This window comes from Schistosoma mansoni, assembly GCF_000237925.1.
Source record: "Schistosoma mansoni, WGS project CABG00000000 data, chromosome 1 unplaced supercontig 0153, strain Puerto Rico, whole genome shotgun sequence".
Lineage (NCBI taxonomy): Eukaryota > Metazoa > Platyhelminthes > Trematoda > Strigeidida > Schistosomatidae > Schistosoma > Schistosoma mansoni.
In genome coordinates, this window is record NW_017385994.1 from 333503 (window position 1) to 354350 (window position 20848).

The 20848-nt window shown below is 33.2% G+C and overlaps 1 protein-coding gene across 1 annotated transcript, besides 1 other annotated feature; it reads right to left on the reverse strand.

Moving 5' to 3' along the window:
- Positions 1–5410: 5410 nt before the first annotated feature.
- Smp_176020 (MEG-11) lies at positions 5411–20750 on the reverse strand (the record flags this gene model as incomplete). Its single annotated transcript, XM_018792877.1, has 8 exons — positions 5411–5429; positions 6324–6344; positions 8670–8690; positions 9890–9907; positions 11557–11574; positions 14595–14609; positions 15648–15662; positions 20677–20750. 8 exons carry the CDS (start codon positions 20748–20750, stop codon positions 5411–5413), a joined length of 201 nt encoding a protein of 66 aa, XP_018644032.1.
- Positions 18131–18193: a sequence feature (Short protein (Smp_142000, CAZ31275.2) was converted to a misc_feature.).
- Positions 20751–20848: the final 98 nt, after the last annotated feature.

Genomic DNA, 20848 nt, shown 5'->3' on the forward strand with positions numbered 1-20848 from the left:
ACTAACTAACATTTACATGTACAAGATGTAAGTGATTAGTGAATAAAGTAGGTCATATTTATTTCAAGTATATAGAATGAACTGAGTGTATATGACAAGTGGCATAAAAGTTACTGTCTTTAAACTGTAATATCTATCGTCGTTAATTGTTAATATCTGAGATGGAGAACGAAGTGAACATTATGCTAACTGGTATCATAAATGAAATCAAGCTGAACGTAGCATTTTTCAAATAAACAATGATATAATATATCCAAATGTTGATGTTCCTGATTGAATTTCGATTATTGCAAGCCATAACTTCTATGCTCAGCGATTTGCTTAAGATTTCATCACTTTGACAGTTGGTTGAAGTAAACGATTGAGTTAGTAGATGGCTTTATGTCAGTCACTTCAGATCAATACTGTAGCTTCCACTTAAGGAGAACTTAAAAATCTTCCCGGTTGTCTGCAGATGTGTATGGTAATGTTGAGGGATAAACTAACTCGAAGTTGAGATGGGACTACGATTTAATTAGCCTAGATCTTCTACTTGCAAATACAAAAGATGGAACAATGCAAATGAATCTGTGAAAGAAATATACTCGAATAGGACATATAAATACATGAAATTAGATTTTATTACACACCGTCTCTTTAAAGACAAGCCTTCCTACGTTGTAAAACCTACCTGCACGCAACCCGATAAGATTATCGACATCCAATGTTAACAGTATGTTGTGGTGTATGATTAAGTGAAAGAAGTTAATAATGACCATGAAAATCGCACTGAGAATGCTTCTCGTAACTCATTAGTGGTCAGGTTGATGGTGGGTAGAATGTTGACGATCATATCCAAAACGTCTTCATGCACATACTTTACGTGTTACAGAGATGCTGGAAATTGGCACACTATTATTACTACTTCCACAAATGAAACTACGATCAATATTATTATGTCATTTACCTCAGTAATTAACAACGAAATTCTAGGTATCCTATCAACTATCATTACGCTCGGATAACTGTCATGTGATAAGCTGTCAATTATGTTCAAAACTATGAGAACACTCTACTGATTTTCATTTTATCTCTTCATTGATCATAATAACTTACGGTTACATATATTTGTAAGTATAGAAAAGCTCTCACTATCTTTATGAAATTCAGTTGATGAAATTGATTATTTGATAGAAACATATGGTTAGTAATCTGGCGGATAAGACAATGTTTTATTTTTACTAATTACGGTACAGCAAAATATTCCGATAATGGTATATTTAATTGAAGCATTAGATAGTTATAAATAAATTAATATATCTGTGATATCCCAATGAGTAGAAAAATAAGATTTTCTGACGTTTCATGACTCAGTGTAAGTCACTTCTTCAGAGAATAAATAACCAAATAACCAATTTGTTTGACAGATTAGTGTTCATTATATGACGTTGTTTTCTGTACGGAATCGTTTACTGAAACCTTAAATTTGAAAAACCTTAAAAGCTGTTGACAAAATTATAAAGTGATCGATAATCACTTTATTATTATTAATCTAGAAAAAATGATTTTACAGCTTCATTACTATGGAATTGAGATGACTGATCAGTGTCAGTTCACTTGACCTTCCCAATAGAAATTATCTTGTTGTACTAGTGAACTGATCTTAGTACATTTCTCTACTGTACCTATTAAACAAATCATAGGAATCAAATTGTGTGTGGCCCTGAAAAGGGCCTTTACTCGGTCTCTTCACAGGTCCTTAGGTCCTGATTAATGACTCCAATATGAGTCCATGACAGCGCCGCACATGGGAAAGTGGAACCCAGGTGATAATTCTTATGGGTCACCTCACGAGCTAGCAGTACAGCTCTATATCCAACCACCAAATAGGTCAATATCTTCGTACTCTCAATTGTGTTTGTTTATGCTCCCACATATTTCATTCATCAATATTTGCCTGACATGATGTCTTGTTTTGTTACAGGACCGATCGTCACTGTCACTGAGCAAGTGCAACTGGATAATGTGACAAAGGATTCTGAGAGTGGATATGGAAGTGAAGATATAGATACGACACCCAGTCCGACTGAAAATAATCACACTGATGCAAGTGTGTTACAGGTTGTTGACGGTGATAATGCCACACAATCACAATTGCTTCATGGACATTACCGCCACCATCACGGCCACCATGGATGCCATAGACACCACAAACATCACCATCACCATCATCGTCATTATGGACATCACCACCACGGTCACCGTCAACACCATCATCATCACGGTCATCACCATCACGGTCACCGTCACCACCATCATCATCACGGTCATCATCATGACTATGGTCATCACCACCATCACCATCACGGCTATCACCATGACTGTGGTCATCACCACCGTGATCAGCCATTTCACTGAGCGGCTGATGTAGATGGCAAATATCACACTGTCGGTCATTGTGCGCACGTTCGTCTTCCTCACGTCGACATAAGCCGTGAGTCGATGTTAGAACGTTTGTCTGCCTGACTTGTACCTGTAACTCATTATCAATCGTTACACTGGATACGTAGCTGTTGGAATACAACCATGGGTCGTCTCAACGAAATTTGTATTGCTTTGATTAAGAAGCATCGCTGATGGTCTAAAAGCGTTCGACCACTTGTGCTTTTTGGACAATAAGTGATCTCTCAAATATTGATAGAAATTTCCGTCTGCTGCTTCGATGAATGACACATATCATTGGAAGCTACAAACATTGTAAAGCATATTTCGATTTACCTTTCCACATTTCTTGTTAGCATAAGACGGTAGAATATTTGAAGAAGATAAGATCGTAGCCTCTACGAATACGGTGAATGGGTTAATTCTAAAGAAAGGAAAGCTTACCCTCTTAATGACATTTCGAAATAGGTGCACGCGGCGCAAAGGGTGGTGTGAATTCAGATACACCTGCGTTATGGCAGCAGCTATAGCAGGTGAATCATCGGTAACAATACCGATAACCTTACTCAATTGGCGGAAGAACGAGAGGAAATTGGAAAGTAAAGTCGATGTTTCGCGACTTATAAATGCAATACAAACAGGTATTGCCATGAAATTCATATCCAGAGCGACAAAGTGATACAGAAACATGTTTTCATTATTGGTTTTGTATGTCCCACCAAAACCAACAACATCTAGAAACCTGTTGCACAGATTAATTTGGTCTGCTCTAGCGAAGAAGTACGACAGACAATGATCTGCATCCAATCGATAATCACAACGGCCACCAAGTGACGTTATGGGATTTTTCAATTTAGCGTAATCACCTACAGTTAATAGTATAAATATGCACATTGCTTACCAGGAAGGTAGACCTGTGAGAACACTTTGTGACGCATATTGAAAGCATCTTGAGCATTAAGACGTTTCCCATAGGATTGGTACGCGTAGTGTATAACATTGAATGCTGATGTTCCAGATATCAACAATGGCTTCACTGTTTCCAATTCCGCCGCCGTTAATCTGCGCATCCAAGTATTACAGTCGTACCTCAGGGAATTGTACTCGCGATTGTGATGCACATTTCCACGAACAACATTCCAATAACCTTCAAGAAACTTACAAACGATAAAGGCCGGACATTGAGTGTCCATTGAAGTCCTCAATGAACAATATAATAACACTAATCAAATTACCTCCTTCGTCAAATCGGCTGTGAAGAACCGCTAGGTGTTTTATAGCCATTTCTCCAACATACAAATTTAATATACGACTTCCGAGAGAATATTGCGAATATTGAAGTCAAAATCGTAGATACTTCAAATCTTAGATTCATTGAATATGAACATCATATTGTTACCGTATATGTTTACTTTAATTTGAGCTTAGTGAAATGATTATTCTTATCTAACGTTCTTTTAAGGTCAATTTCATCATTATTTTATTTTATATCTTAATCATACAAAAATCATTTAATGACTACAAATCGTGATTAAACCAAGAAATATATCTAATAACATGTCAATTCGACTTATTGATGATAGTATCTCTTATAAGTATAGTAAAATTTAACATTGTGTTGTTGCATTAGTAACAAAAAACATTAACTATGGTTTATATATTGAAACTTTAATGTCATCCAATAGCTAAGATTACTATTGATTAATTGGCCTTGTGGTTGGTCAAGGGAGGAGCACGGGTTGGAGATATTTCTTCTGTACACATAACTCTGGTTTATTCATCCTGATGGATACTGCCTCAGCCGTTTGAGGGACTTTAAGAATGACAAACTTTGGCAAAAAAAATTACTGACCCTATAAATAATTGAAAAGGATTGGTTTATACTGGCATTATGACCAGTTTGTACTAAATGGGCCAATACAGAGTTGTTGACTTTCTTCACCAAACTTTTGCTTAGGCAAGCTAGGAGGTGTTCGGGAGCCCGAAAATGTAAATTCCTAAAACTTTGACCAATATAACTAGCTCCACAGGAGCAGTGGTACTGACCCATATTTATTCTGATCACAGATCTTAAATTTTCACTTAACATACATACAGATTCAAGTTAACATTCTATATGATATAAATTAACTAATTAAGTTTTTATCAGAAGGGGTTTTGTGGAGATCTAGTGTTTTCGTAGTTGCAAGCGTGAGTCAGTTGAAGCAAGACCACCACAAAAACCTGGAAGCACTGGATGGCCATCTCGTCCTATTGTGGGACTCCTCAACAGTGCTCATCCACAACCTCGCCTCGCGAGATTCGAACCCAGGACCTACCAGCCTCGCTCCAGAGCACTTAACCGATAGACCAGTGAGCTGGCGTTCGGTGGTGTTTATGTCTAACTCCAACCAAGCCACGAAGTTGAGCGACCCTTCACCAATTGTCTTCAGTGAGTTCCTGTCTCACAACAGACGTGGTTTGAACTCCACTGGTCACTGCTTCTCACTAGAACTCCAGCATTTACCTCTCGAAGTCGGTCACTAGTGAGCATATGATTATTATAATCAGAAGGGAATTTTGTGTAGATTTAGTATTTTCATAGCTGCAAGGTCGTGGATGCGCACTGTTGATGAGTTCCACAATAGGTCGAAACGGCTATCCGGTGCTTCCAGGTTTTCCTTGGTGGTCTAGCTTCAATTGACTCACGCGTGCCACTAATCAAGTTTTATTCATTACGACTTTTATTATTATTATTCTTTAGTATGAAGCCAGTTTATAAGAAATAACCTCTAACTTTATACACAAACTTATCATAAATTTAAAACAACAAATGATAAACAATAAAAGAAAAAGAAAAAACAAAGAAGAAGCATCATCAGTTTTCTCTATGAAACTTTATTGTTACTATTTTTTGTTGTTGTTTAATTTTCATATAGTTTATGGATAGATATTAAAATGATTGATGTTTTTTTTACTTCTGAACAAAAATAAATCCTCTTCATATATTTTAACCATAGAAATGGTAACTAAAAAATAAAAAGGATTAAGTCTTAGTGATGTTATATCCCGTGGAGATTTATGAATGGTAACTTTTAAGGACTATTTATGGACCAATATGATATGTATATTTCCTATTCTGTAATTGTTAAGCAACTATACTATTCATATTCATGTTTCTTTTATTATAAGCTTTATTTTGACCTATGAACTATTATTATATGATTTACCATTATCGAGTTATCCCCAGTCTATTGATTACTGTTCCCCACATTCACAGCCACATTTGGCTAAATCTTGTACAAATGTTATTTTCTATATTATGGTACGATGTGGTCTGTTTGATTGGTATATAAACGCAGTATGTTTGAGATAAATGATTCATATTGCAGAGGCTGATATTGGTGTTCTGGACTTAATTTGCTGGGCCAGGCAGAAAGCAGGACTGATAAGTACTCAAGACTGCTCAGTACGATTTTGTCTATCATTGCTCCGATCGATAATTCGCCTTTCTCTCGTTGGCGGGAATTAGCACGTTCATATATACTAAACAGGGCACGTACGCACTCAATCGATATAATAAGTGAAAATGTCATGATCTATGCATGAATGATACATGGATTATTTAAAATCCTACAAAAAAAACACTGAGACTGACATTCCACGGCAGTAAATCTTATAGACTGTATGACTGTATTATATGAAGCTGATGAGTTTAATTTATAAGAATATTTCCATAAGAAATATACCTCACTATTATTTTTATTGTGAATTATCTGTCTCAGTTTTAAAACTAAGTTATTAACCAAGTTGCTACACTGACTATTTCTTTATGTAGTTTTTCTTTCAAAACTAAAGACTTTCTTCAATGTAACCATCATTAATACGATGAAATATGAATGAATGTAAGCATTTAAACTTACAAAACGTATGCTGCTACCGCTCTTTATTTTGAAGAAAAGAAAAGAAAGTATGAACCGGATATTCACTTTTGAGGTATAAGAAAGATTAAATATCTTAGTTATGGGATTTTTATCCATTCTAAAAATACTTTAATTGTTAATATACTTTGATTAGATTAGGGTAGTTCATTTTGGTAACAAATGAGGGTAACGATTTTTTTTAGAAATTTCTCGGGTCAAAAGAATTGAATCCATAGTTACAAAGGCACTATAGTGTAGTTTGGTTTACTTCTACTGAGAATGATGAAATATAATTTAACTAAAGGTTGTTTATTTAGTTAACTCCTGAATAATCTGCAGGTATATTCTACACTACTTAATAAACTAATATGAGTAGAACTTAAGTAATAAAAATATTTTTCAGGAACTGTATTTTGTAATCTGTTTGTTGGATGTTTTTGAGATTAATTCGAATTGAATTTATTATACAACTACTGAATATCAGTCTTAAAAATTGGTGTAAATTAAAAAAATGAAATCACTAGTTAAAGGAAGTGTTATATCCCGAAGAGAATTACGAATGGTATGTTTTGAGAACTATTTATGGACTAATACGATATGTATATTTCCTATTGTTTAGTTGTTAAGTAACTCAACTATTCATATTCATGTTTCCTTCATTATGAGCTTTATTTTGACCTATAGACTATTACTGTACGATTTACCATCCTTAAGTTATACCCAGTCTATTAATTGCTGTTCCCCACATTCACAACCACATTTGGCTAAATCTTGTACAAATGTTATTTTCTATATTATGGTACGATGTGATCTGTATGATTGGTATATAAACATGCTATGTTTGAAAAAAAAGTTCATATTGTAGAGGCTGTCATTGGTGTTCTGGACTTAACTGGCTGAGGTAGGCAGAAAGCAGAACCGACAAGTGCTCTAAACTGCTCCTACGGGTTTCATGTGTCACTGGTCCGATCAATAAATCACTGCTCTCTAATTAGCGGCATCGACACGTCATATATTAACAGGGCATTCGGCTACACGATATAACAGAAAGAATTTAAAATTCTTGATTATTTCGACTACTGTAACAGTTAATTAAAGAAATTAATTCCAAATCATTAAATAAATAATATTTTCAAATCCTAGGAATCCTAAGATACTTTGTCAATTCTACACTACTAGTCGGTTTGTTGTTTAATAAGCTAATTTTCTTGTTATTTTGCCATAAACAAAGGACATTGGGACAAAACTCAAGCAATTTCCGCTTTTTACACAGTCATTTCCATAATCTGTTGACAAATAATTCACTTATCAGTTATAAAATGTTTGTGTATGGCATAGAGATACCCCTATAAAGTTTTTCTAATAATGTCAGATAAAAATTTGCATCCTTTATTTGTCTTATTTCTTGAAAAAAGATAAGGGTCGTTTACACATTACTGATCTGATACAGTATGATTAAATAGAGATATTATGTTCATCTTAATTGTTCTGTGACTTCATTAAATCACACTTATATGAATGAAGAATATTCTTTTCAATAATTTCTCATCAGGTTCGACAATTATAAATTAATAATCCATAAAAAATTTGCCAAGTTTAAGACAGAGTACATCATTTAAGAAACTGTAACATGTGAATCAAGGAGTGTTGTTTGTTATATAAAATCAAATCGAATCGTTAATATTGGAGCTAACTAATATGAAGTGTTAGCTTGGATCAGTTTATAAGTGAAATGAAATTGTGAGATAAATGATTGATCAGAAGGGGTTTTTGTGGATATTTCGTTATTTTCATAGTTGAAATCATGAGTATATTGAAGCTAGACCACCATGGAAAACATGGAAGCACTGGATCAGTTGAAGTTAGACATTAACACCGTTGGATGCCGGCTCAGTGGTCTATCGATTAAGTGCTCTGGCGCGAGGCTGGTAGGTCCTGGGTTCAAATCTCGCGGGTTTGGGATCGTGTATGCGCACTGCTGAGGAGTCCCACAATAGGACGAAACGGCCGCCTAGTGCTTCCAGGTTTTCCATGGTGATGTAGCTTCAATTGACTCATGATTTCAACTATGAAGATAAATGATTATCAGAATATATATAGTTGACATGGGATAAAAGAGAATAAATGTACTCTGCCTTAAACTTGGCCAATTTTTTTTATGGATTATTCATTTAGATTTATAGTTGTAGAACCTGATTATTGAAATTATTGAAAAGAATATTCTTCATTCATAATAATTGTGTTTTAAATATGATGCGAATTTTTCAGCGACTTATTTAATGTTTTCATTGATTGAATATGCTTATATACAATGGTCATAATGAAATTAAATTTATTGTGACGTACCCAGCAATAGAAAATGGCATACTAAAAAAAATAAAGATATGATTATTGAAACAAGAAATTTACATTTATATTTTATCAGAAGGGGGTTTTGTGAAGATTTTAAATTTATTTTCATAGTTGAAATCATGAGTCAATTAAAGCTACATCACCATGGAAAACCTGGAAGCACTGGACAGCCGTCTCGTCCTATTGTGGGACTCCTCAGCAGTGAGTATCCATGATCCCACACTCGCGAGATTCGAACCCAATGAATTATATTCTTGTCAGAAAATTAAGTCAGAGTAATGTTCTTGACCCACTTATTAAGGATTAGCATAGTTTAGTCCTATTATTAATTATTAATTGAAATGATCAGTTAAGAGGCAATTGAAAGTCAGCTTGTTGAAATCTGATTATTGTTGAAATGCATGATACCAACAAATGGTATTTAGGGAGATAATTTTTGGTTTGTTGCTTTAGATTTGTGGCTGATCATTGATGAAGCGAATTCCTTCTATTTATTTTATCAAAGGACTGTAAACAAATACACAACTACACTCCATGATTTAACTTTCTCTAAGGAACTATCATCCTCTAGAGAATTTCATCGGACGAGGTTAATATTATAAGTTATTTCCATATGAAGAATTATTTTTGCATGTAATATCACTTAAAGCTTCATAACTTTCCGCTTTCTCAATTCTAAATGAAGCGTAGATTAGGATTAACTGAGCTCCTCGATCTACTCACTAATATTAAAGTCAGTATGTATATTTATTCGACACCGCAAGCTGTGTATAGTAAAGATTTAAAGCCAAGAAAACATAGTTGTTGATTCAATCCAAAATACCGTAGTGATATTTAGTAAACTGATGTTAGACTCTTTCTATCTCTTTCCCAGTTAATCAGTTTAGTTTGATTATTAGCAACCTAACAATTGACAAAACACAAGAATTGAGACGAAACATCTTTGTACTATGTATAACTCATATACTTGACTAAACATTATATTGTAGTTATAGATCCAGTGATGACTACAGAGTTATCGACAAACTATGAACCATTAAATCCATTTTCAGTGATGAAAATTTTGCAAACATTCTTCATGTCAGAGAAATGTTTTCTTATAATAGACTTATATGCTTTTCACTTAAAGTATTTGTCACTTATGTGTAAATATTTCTTTGTTACATAATGAGTGTTTTTTTAAAAAAGTTTGCGTGAATTTATATCAAACTTACGGGTGTTTTCCATGTGGACTAAAATCAAATGAAGAAATATGTTAGAGTGTATTTATTCATACTGATAATACAGTCAAATTTATATAAAGATGATGGTAATAACCTTGAGAACTTTTCAATAATTTCACTACCTGTATATAATAGTTTAATACAATAATTGTTCACTATACAAGAAATAAAATGCTGAATTATGTCCGATAGAACCTAACTTAGACATTAACACTGTTGGATACCAGTTCAAAGGTTCTACAGGTGAAGCGCTGGTGCACGAGACTGATAGGTCATCGTTTCCAATCTCACGAGGCGGGATCGTGGATGCAGATTACTGAGGAGTCCCACAATAGGACGAAACGGCCGTTCAGTGCTTCCAGGTTTTACATGGTGGTCTAGCTTCAATCGAATCATAATGTCAACTGTTAAAAGAACCTAACTTATTTACAACAGAATCTAATTCACTTATATAATTGAGAATTTACTAGTAATCTTAGAATTTGAATATGTATATTCGAAGTTAAGCATTGGAGTCAGACAAGGTTGTCTACTCTCCCCATTCCTCTTCCTTCCGGTGATTGACTGGATTATGATGACTTCGACATCTGAGGAGAAATAGGGAATACAACGGACTTCTCAGAATCAATTAGATGATTTGGACTTCGCAGATGACCTAGCCCTCCTCTCTCATACACACGAACAAATGCAGATGAAGACAGCAAATGTAGCAGCAGCCTCTGTATCGATAGACCTCCACATTCACAAAGGAAAAGAGCAAGATTCCCAAATACAACACGGAGAACATCAACCCAATCACACTTGATGGCGAAACTCTGGAAGAGGTGGAAACATTCACGTACCTGGAAAGCATCATTGATAAACAAGGAGGATCGGATGTAGATGTAAAGGCGGGGATAAGCAAAGCAAAGGCGGCATTTCTACAATTGAAGAACATATGAAACTCAAAACAACTCTCAACTAATTTCAAAGTCAGAATCTTCAATACGAACGTCAAGACAGTCAGTTCTACTGTACGGAGCTGAAACGTGGAGAACTACTACGACCATCATCAGGAAGATACAAGTATTAATAAACAGTTGTCTACGCAAAATACTCAACATCCATTGGCCGGATACTATCAGCAACAGCGTTTTATGGGAGAGGACAAACCAGCTTCCAGATGAAGAGGAAATTAGGAAAAGACGTTAGAAGTGGATCGGACATACATTAAGGAAACCACCAATGTGCATTACAAGGCAATCCCTAACTTGGAATCCGGAAGGGAAGCGGAAAAGAGGAAGGCCAAAGAACACATTACTCCGGGAAATAGAAGCAGATATAAAAAGGATGAAGGTTAACTGGAAAGAACTGGAAAGGAAGGCTCAGGACAGAGTTGGATGGAGAATGCTGGTGAGCGGCCTATGCTCCTCGACGAAGGGTAACAGGCGTAAGTAAGTAAGTGAGTAATATTAGAAGTTGTGCTTTGCATTCACGATTTATTTAATTTCTTAATTAAACTGTGGATAACTGATTTACAAAGGTTGTTTTGAATAAACTAGTGTACAATATATATGTAATCATAATATATGTTTAATTGACTAAATCTGTTAAATTTTCTTATTATTATAACTATAAAAACAGTATACAAAACTAAACTTTTGTTGCCATATACTTACACATCTGGTTGTGGTGGTCTAATTAGGTTGAATGATTCATTAACATACACACAAATTTTGATTAAATTAAGATTTTTCAATTTTACAGTTACAATATATTACTGTTTTATACCAATAATCTGTTAGTAAATCTATTCAGTCTAATTGTAAAACTGTCTAACACAATATCCAACTTTCAATCTGTTCATAACTGTTATAAAGTATCTAGAAATAGGTTTGATAGTTCCAGCTGGCAACTTTCTCCTGGACTAACTAACTACTTTGTAGTAAATAAATGAGTATTTTCTTTTCCACAAACATAATAGAGTACAATCGAAACTCAAAGAAAGGAACATTTATTTTAGCAGTACTGATACACATTAGTAGGCGGCAATTAGATACAATTCTGTATGAAGAGATTTCTATCATCGACCACCTCTAATCGAATTGCACCAAATTGTGATCCATGTTGATTTTTGATATGTATTAAACGATTACTTACAATTATTTTTCGCTTTTCATTTTTAGTATCATATCATTACATCCAAATGTTCATTCAATCGTTCGTAAAACAGCTTTGGTTATTACATAGATAGCCATAAATTCCAGTGATTTATCATTTTATAACAACAGCGATCATACATCTTTTCAGTTTGATGAGAACTATTTTAGTGAGTTTTTATCATTATTATTATTATTTAAACACATAAATATTGGTACAAGGAAGCACCAGATATATATGCGCCGCACAAATCTCACTCGATTTGTGTGAGGGCTGTGATACTGCCCAGATGCCCAAACTGAAACAGGTGGTTTTCTTAGGGGGCCACACCACGAGCCTTTGACCTAAAGGTCTAGTCCACAATGCAGTGGAGCATCGTAAGGAGATGCAGTCCCATGGTAGCCGATGACCAACGATTGATTCATACACCATTTGTTCTCTCAGGATACTGGAGCCCATGTACACCATTGGTTTGGAATCAGGGTTTTACAACTCCCATAGGTGGATTCGCCGTGTCCACCAACCCGGTTAAAGCGCCGGACATTCGCTTTTCGTCCTCTCGATTTCGTAAACAACAGTAGTGCCACGAGAAGGCAGTGAGCAGAACTTCCCTGGCAGAGGCTATATACGCGTGGGCATGTGAGAGCATTTGGAGAAGGAAAGCTGACTCTCCCCAGTGAGTAAAGTAAATACTACTCTCTATTGTATTACTCATTCAACATTTTGAAGTTAATAAAACATAAATGTATAACACTGATGTTAGATAACCATTTGCTGAATGAAATATTGAGCTTAAAATAATGATTTCAATCAACCTCAAAACATCAAATCTTCGTAATGAGCTTAGTGTCATTTGATCTACGCTACCAAAAGGACAGTAAATTAAGATGATTTATAAACAGACTCTTGATCACTGTTTGTGGAATTTCAAAGAAAACAATGTCAGAAAGATTATACTCAACACTTTATTGGACCATTTCAATTAGCAATATTTTATTCCAATGTCAAAACAATAAGCTTAAATTTATAAATTTAAACTGTAGGTATAGGAACATAGAGAAAAAACTGATTTGCAGCTTACACTCGTAAAAGGTTTTGGCTTTATATGACGAAGTCCCAAATACTGGATGCAAATCTATTAATATCTAGTTATGTATATACATGTATTTCTACTCAAGAACTTTATACCTTCCATTCTTTGGTTCTCTAGATAAATCAAAAGCGCTTAATTCATTGAGACTGGATTAAACCATAAAAAACGAATCAAATTAACATATTTTTGAGATACATATTTTCAGCTATAGAACATGGTGTATTACATAGTCAATGAAACTTTATCATTATCTTGATAAATCACTCTGATTGTTTACACTTTAAACAATTCATGATAAGTAGTAAACTACATCAAAATACTAACAAACGATAGTTGTTAATTTGACAGTTATGTAATTTTTAAAAGAAATTATGATGTACACTTTAAAGAATACAATTAATGTCATTGCATTTTAATGAAAGTAAACATAGAAAATGAGTTCGGTAATAATAATAGTACTCATTAATGAAAATTTTGAAAAACTTTCACCAGTCTTAATATTTCTGATGTATGTTTCTTTCCACTTTATTTCACAGTTTATTTTACAGATTCAACTTAGTTAGACAATCGTTGTCAAACCATAGATCTCTAGATAACTATTTTGTACTCATGTGATATTTCTCAAGAATGTACGTCCACCAGTTCACTGAGTATCAAACCTATAACTTTTAGGTCTCATAGAGAGCACAAACTTTTGACCATCGAACCAACATTCAATGGTTTATTTGTATAAATTCTGTTGTTTTATTAAAACAAACTTTTATATATATTTGTAATGCTCATTTATCGCTAAGATGAAATGAGCACTTAAGTCGTTATGAAACCTATTGTTGCTGGACGAAGCATTTTATAAGTTCATTACAATTTTCAACAAAGAAAAACAGATATTTACTACTGAATAACATCAATTAGTAGGTACTAATGTGATTTTAAAAATTCTGTGTCATTTAATCTTGACATGTAACTAACTTTTCTTCCTCTTCACTAAAAAAGAACGAAAATTTATTCCATATACTATCTTGTATATCTGATTAGATGTAACCGGGTTCAAACTCAGACTGTACAACTGAAGTAATCGATTTTAGGAATGTCATAAACAAAGAGCAACTTATTATTTAAACTACTTATTGTATGAAATAAAGTTGGATTTGAACTAGTGACCTATATAAACATGTCAAGTATTAAAACTAACATGATAGATATCCGACAAACAAAATATCAACCAACCTCTTTCCTACATGAGATCATGAAATCATCATTTTAGCTGTTATGAAACCTTTTGTTGCTGAACGAATAAATGCTGATTTTTTTATCAGTAATATCCATTAATTCCTAAAGCAATTTATAAGTTCATTACAATTTTCAACAAAGAAAAACAGATATTTACTACTAAATAACATCAATTAGTAGGTACTAAGGTGATTTTAAAAATTCTGTGTCATTCAATCTTGACATGTAACTAACTTTTCTTCCTCTTCACTAAAAAAGAATGAAAATTCATTCGAAGCTAAATAAATAATGCACTATTCTATATACTATCTTGTATATCTGATTAGATGTAACCGGGTTCAAACTCAAACTGTCCAACTGAAGTAATCGAATTTAGGAATCTCATAAACTGCTGAGGAGTCCCATAATGGGAGGAAACGATCGTCTAGTGCTTCAAGGTTTTCCATGGTAGTCTAGCTTCAATTGACTCATGATTTCGACTATGAAAATACTAAAATCTTAACAAAACCCCTTCTGATCTATAATCATATACTGACTAGTGACTGACTTCAAGGGATGTTTCCTTGAGTTCTAGTGGAAAGCAGTGACCAGTGGAGTTCAACTAAGTCTTTGGTAGAGGTATCAACTCACTGAAGACAATTGGTGAACGGTTGCTCAAAAACGTCGTGGATTTGTTGAGGTTAGACATGAACACTGATGGATGCCGGCTCAGTGGTCTATCGGTTAAGTGCTCTGGAGAGAGACTGATAGGTCCTGGGTTCAAATCTCGCGAAGCGGGATCGTGGATGCGCACTGTTGAAGAGTCTCATAATAGGACGAAACAGCCATCCAGTGCTTCCAGGTTTTCCATGGTGGTCTAGCTTCAATTGACTCATCATTACAACTATGAAAAAGAAAAATTTATTATTTAAACTACTTATTATGTGAAATAAAGTTGAATTTGAACTTCTGACCTAATATGCACATATTAAGTATTGAAACTAACATGTTAGATATACGACAAACAAAACATTAACCAACTTCTTTCCTACATGAGTGAGTTTTATTAAACAAGACATTTAAACATAATGAAATAAGCGCTTTGGCTGTTATGAACCTTATTATTGCTGGCTGAATAAATGTTGATTTTTTTTTATCAGCAAAATCTATTAATTCTTAAAGCATTTTATAAGTTCATTACAATTTTCAACAAAGAAAAACAGATATTTACTACTGAATAACATCAATTAGTAGGTACTAATGTGATTTTAAAAATTCTGTGTCATTTAATCTTGACATGTAACTAACTTTTCTTCCTCTTCACTAAAAAAAGAATGAAAATTTACTCCATATACTATCTTTTATATCTGATTAGATGTAACCGGGTTCAAACACAAACTGTCCAACTGAAATAATCGATTTTACGAATCACATGAACAAAGAAGAATTTATTACTTGAATTTGAACCGGTTACTCAATATGCACATGTCGGGTATTTAAATTAACATGATAGATATCGGATAAACAAAACATTAACCAATTTATTTCCTGCATGAGAGAACTTTACCAATCAAAATATTTAGACCAAATGTTTAGGCTTGACTTTAAACTATTGAATAGTGTATGATTTCCATACCCTACTTCCCTCTGATCTTTGGTGCCGTTTCAATACCTGTGTAAATTTATTATCATATTGGGAATTTCTTCTGCTAACTAGCAGAAAGTCTTTTTTATGTAGACTGTCGGTCATTAACTATTAAGACAAACAAATCTGTACACTATGAGTTACCTTACTTAAATTGGCTATGTCAAATTATTTATACGATTTTACTATACTGATACTCTTAATGTAATTAGGTGGGTTTTTAATAAATATAATGAAAAAAAGGTGTTTGCTAGTGTTGTTTTAAACTATATAAAAGTGTACTTTGATACACAAGTCGAATATATTTACTTTATTCTTCGTATCTGTGTCAAGCTGTTAACTATAGAACATTCAAAAAGTATTTTTTTCTAAAAACTGCCACCCGATGTCATAACCAACATTTTTTTTTCCAAATAAACCTAAATTCATTATCTTTATCAAGCACCATTTAATTCTAACCTGCCTTTATCTGACTTTTTATGTTTCACAACTTTTAGACAGAATATTTGATATAGAATCAATGGAATATAAATAACTCTAGAATCCAGAACGAGCATTACTCCTCATTTAGTACTCATCACCTTAATGCACCTGCATCCAATATTTGATGTTCACCCAGAGACTCAAATCCAATACTGTTTGCTTCAAACACCATCTCATTATCCACTTAGCTACTGAGTCCAGATAGAAACAGAAGCGCATCCTGAATTCTACTGCTAGCCGCATTCCATCTATTCTATATCAACTTGTGTCACAATGGTTATATCGGGGTAATCCACAAAAGATCCTCTAATAACAATCAAGATTGATCAAATTTCAGTCAAAATTATCAACAACAGGATAAACCAAACCATTTCAATTTGAATTGAGATAATTAAATTTTAAATTAAATGGCCGATAATATCAAAATAGATATTTCAACTGAAAATACTTAAATTTAGCTATTATATTATGAATAGAATAAAAGAGATGTATATAAATTAATCAGATCAGTTAGTATAAAACAAACATAAACAAGAATAATTAAACTAGTAATAATCAACTAAATAATAAAGTCCCAGAGTGAACATCAACTCTGAAATGTAGGTACATCCAGCTGACGAGTCCCAAATAGGACGAAACGCACGTCCTGGGTTCTACTACTAGCCACTATCCATCGTTGCTTAATTAGTTTAAGAGAGTAAATAGCAAATCTTATACATATAGGTTAGTTAACTACCCTTTATTGAAATAAAAATGATATTCTTTATGGAAAAATTCATAATATACAAAAGACTTCTTAGATGAAATATTAGAATTTTTAGATGAGAACATATGTTCATGCATAATATAGAATGATATATAATATGTATTGTATACAAATGAAATTGAATAGATAAAGTATATCATTATGAACAGAACTACTTACCTTTCATAGTCACCTAGAATTTAACATAAATTACATTTTTTTTCAATAAGCTAACTTTGATTATTTCATGAAATGAGTTATTTCAATTAAACAAGTTATCATCATTTTTGATTTGGTTTACATGTACTTACTAATTGTTAACAATGAAATAAGATTCATTGTCTTAAACAATTATAGATAAGAAACAAGTAAGTTGGTAAAATATTTCACTTACTAAACATTATGATTTTCATTTGGTATTATTTATTTGAATCTTGAGATTGATGTTTAGAACTCCAATTGATCAGTCTCTTATTGGTATATGTGCATACTGTATGGATTGCGTCTATATTGCCTTAATTCACAAATGTTATAAGCAAAGATGGATAGTGGATAGCAGTGTAATCCAGGATACACGTTTCATCCTTGCACAAGGAAGTGGCTATGAGAACTCAGTAGCTAAGTACATGACGCGATGACGTTTGAAGCGAACGGTATTGGATTGGAGTTCCGGAGTGAACATCAACTCCGAGATGCAGGTACATCCAGCTGACGAGTCCCAAACTGGACGAAACGCGCGTCCTGAATTCCACTTCTAGCCACTATCCATCTTTGATTATTATGATTTTCTATTGTTATATTACTAGTGAAGATATTTTATCTTTAATGAAGTACGAACTCGTTTACATAATATCTCTGTATTCTCATTAACTATATTTTAATGAAAGAATATTTAAAAGAAATATATCAACAAAGAGCATGTTATTCATAAAGATTTATTTTTTAAACATTTGCTTTATTCGACAGCGTACCTGGATCTAGTGTGGAGGATTCACAGATTGGTATTAATGTCAGTTAATAAAGTAATTAAATCACCAGGATGATTAGAAAAAAATAAATTTACAAACCCTACTAAAATTACACTAGATAGAATGATCATTAGCTGTGAACAGTTCCAACTTTTAAATAGTAGTATGATTAATTTATGTAAGTTAATAAAATTGATTTTATTGTTTAAAGCAAGACTGATAGTCATATAAATAGGAAAAGGAGAAAAATTATGATCTTATATATAGAGTGGTTGAGATTGCTAATTGTTTATATGTTTAATGCCATGAATACTATGAATTGAAGGGAATAAATTAAACAAATAGTTATGAAGACATGTTAGTAATGTGAATTTTCTTTTCGACAATATGATTTTCTGAAGCTGTACAGTTGTATTTATAGGTGCCCCTTCTGGCCAAAACAAGTTGGTGAAGCCTATTAGGCCCTTCTGGAGAAGCGGCTATATCGAAGCACGGTAAAACTGCCGGAGCCTAATAGCTACTTTTGCAGATATTTTTTGCCTTAGGTTTTGTCGTTTTTGGCCCAGTAACAGTTGTACTATAATTCTTTGTAGCATTCGTAATCGTTCATGGGTATTGGTCGGGTGGGTGATTAGCCCGATCTCTACCACCCGGTTCAACTCTCATGTTAGTTCATTGGACTGAGTCCCACTATCCAGGAGCCACAACAAGTACGTGTGAGTCAGGTTTTTCTTTTACATGTAGTAAGTAGTCTTCATGTAACATCATTTCATTTCCGTTGACTTCCATTTGAACAAGTTTGACTATGTTTGATAACTTTATAAAATTCTTCTATTTTACCAAAGACTACTATAAGTAAAAGATTACCGAAAAGAATGATTATACAGTTTCAGAAAATGATATCGTCGAAAAGAAAATTTCTTCCACTGAAACGTCTTCACTTTTTCAATAAATTAATGCGCTTCTTTCGTTTTTTTGTCTTGCTTAAACAAATCAATTATTGTGTAATTAAGCTATCAAAAATAATGTTATGTTCAATTGATAGTTAAAAGCAATGGATTATATCGTCAATGAAACTACATCGGTAATGATTTTCGTATGATAAAGAAAGGTTAGTAACTCTTTATTTCTATGTACATAAGTCAGATTGAAAACTCTAACTGGTTATGGCCATTAGAAGAAGTGTATAAGCTTTATTCCTTTTTAGTTAATTATTTTGGAAATTGAGGTATGTAAAGAAGCTCAGTACATAAATATAATCTACTGTGTATATTTATCATACTTCTGATTTCATGTTTCATTTTGTACATCAATCTTGATAGCATTAACTAAAATATATCAAAACTGTATTATTATTTGAAATTGGATTGTTTGTAACTGATGAGAAACCTTAAAATGTAATGAATTCATTTTATTCTACAAATCATATGCTCACTAGTGACTGGCTCCATGAGGTATTTCCTGGAGTTCTAATGAGAAGCAGTAACCAGTGGAGTTCAACTAAGTCTGTTGTGAAATATCAACTCACTGATGACATTGGTGAATGGTTGCTCATTTTCGTGGATCGGTTGAAGTTAGACATTAACACCGTTGGATACTGGCTCAGTGGTCTATCGATTAAGTGCTCTGGCGCGAGGCTGGTAGGTCCTGGGTTCGAATCTCGGGAGGCGGGATCGTGTATGCGCGCTGCTGAGGAGTTCCACAATAGGACGAAACGGCTTTGCCAATGCTTCTAGGTTTTCCATGGTGATCTAGCTTCAATTGACTCATGATCTCAACTATAAAGAATTACATTTAATTTAATTTAATGAAATACGTTAATTTTAATTGAATATTTTTTGAATTTAACTATTCAAGGAGAATAAGATTAAATGTTACTTAAAGGTGAAAATATACGTGAACGAAAACATTAAGAAATGGTACAAAAATATTTTCAAAAAAAGTAAGGTCATGATAGGGTGATCATTTTAAACTGTTTCTTTTTACACATATCTGACCTTAGATAGTCTATAATCAATATTTAGATAATCCATATGAGATGTAAGTATCATACTTTTGATAAATTAGATTTCACCTTAGAAATATCGTTTAATAATGTTCTTATAGATCATATTTAACACGTAGTTAAATGTTTCATTTATGAAATTTATTTTGTTCATTTTCGTAAACCATACCACACGAATTCCATTCATAAACTTTTATAGTAACAAATAAAATTGTAATTTAATAGTTGATTTCATGAGTCGATTAAAGTTAGACTACCACTGAAAACCTGCAAACACTAAACAGCCATTTTGTCCAAGTATAGGACTCTTCAGCAGAGTGTATCCACGATCTCGCCCTGCTAGATTCGAACCCAGGACCTATCGGCCTCGTGCTCATATGTTTAACCTCTAGACCACCGAACTAGGGATTAGATTGTTAACTCCTTTTTATTTATAAAAAAACAAAGGAACTAAAATAATACCTATAAATAACCATATGAATATAATTTACTTACCATCACATTGAACATAGGTAAAGAATAAAAATGAAATAAAACAAATCAATAAAATATGTGTTAACTTCATTGTTGAAGTTTTTTTTGCAAATGATACTTTCTTAGTAACAAACTACTTCTCCTATAACAATTATATATATATATATACCTATCTACCTATTTGTTTCC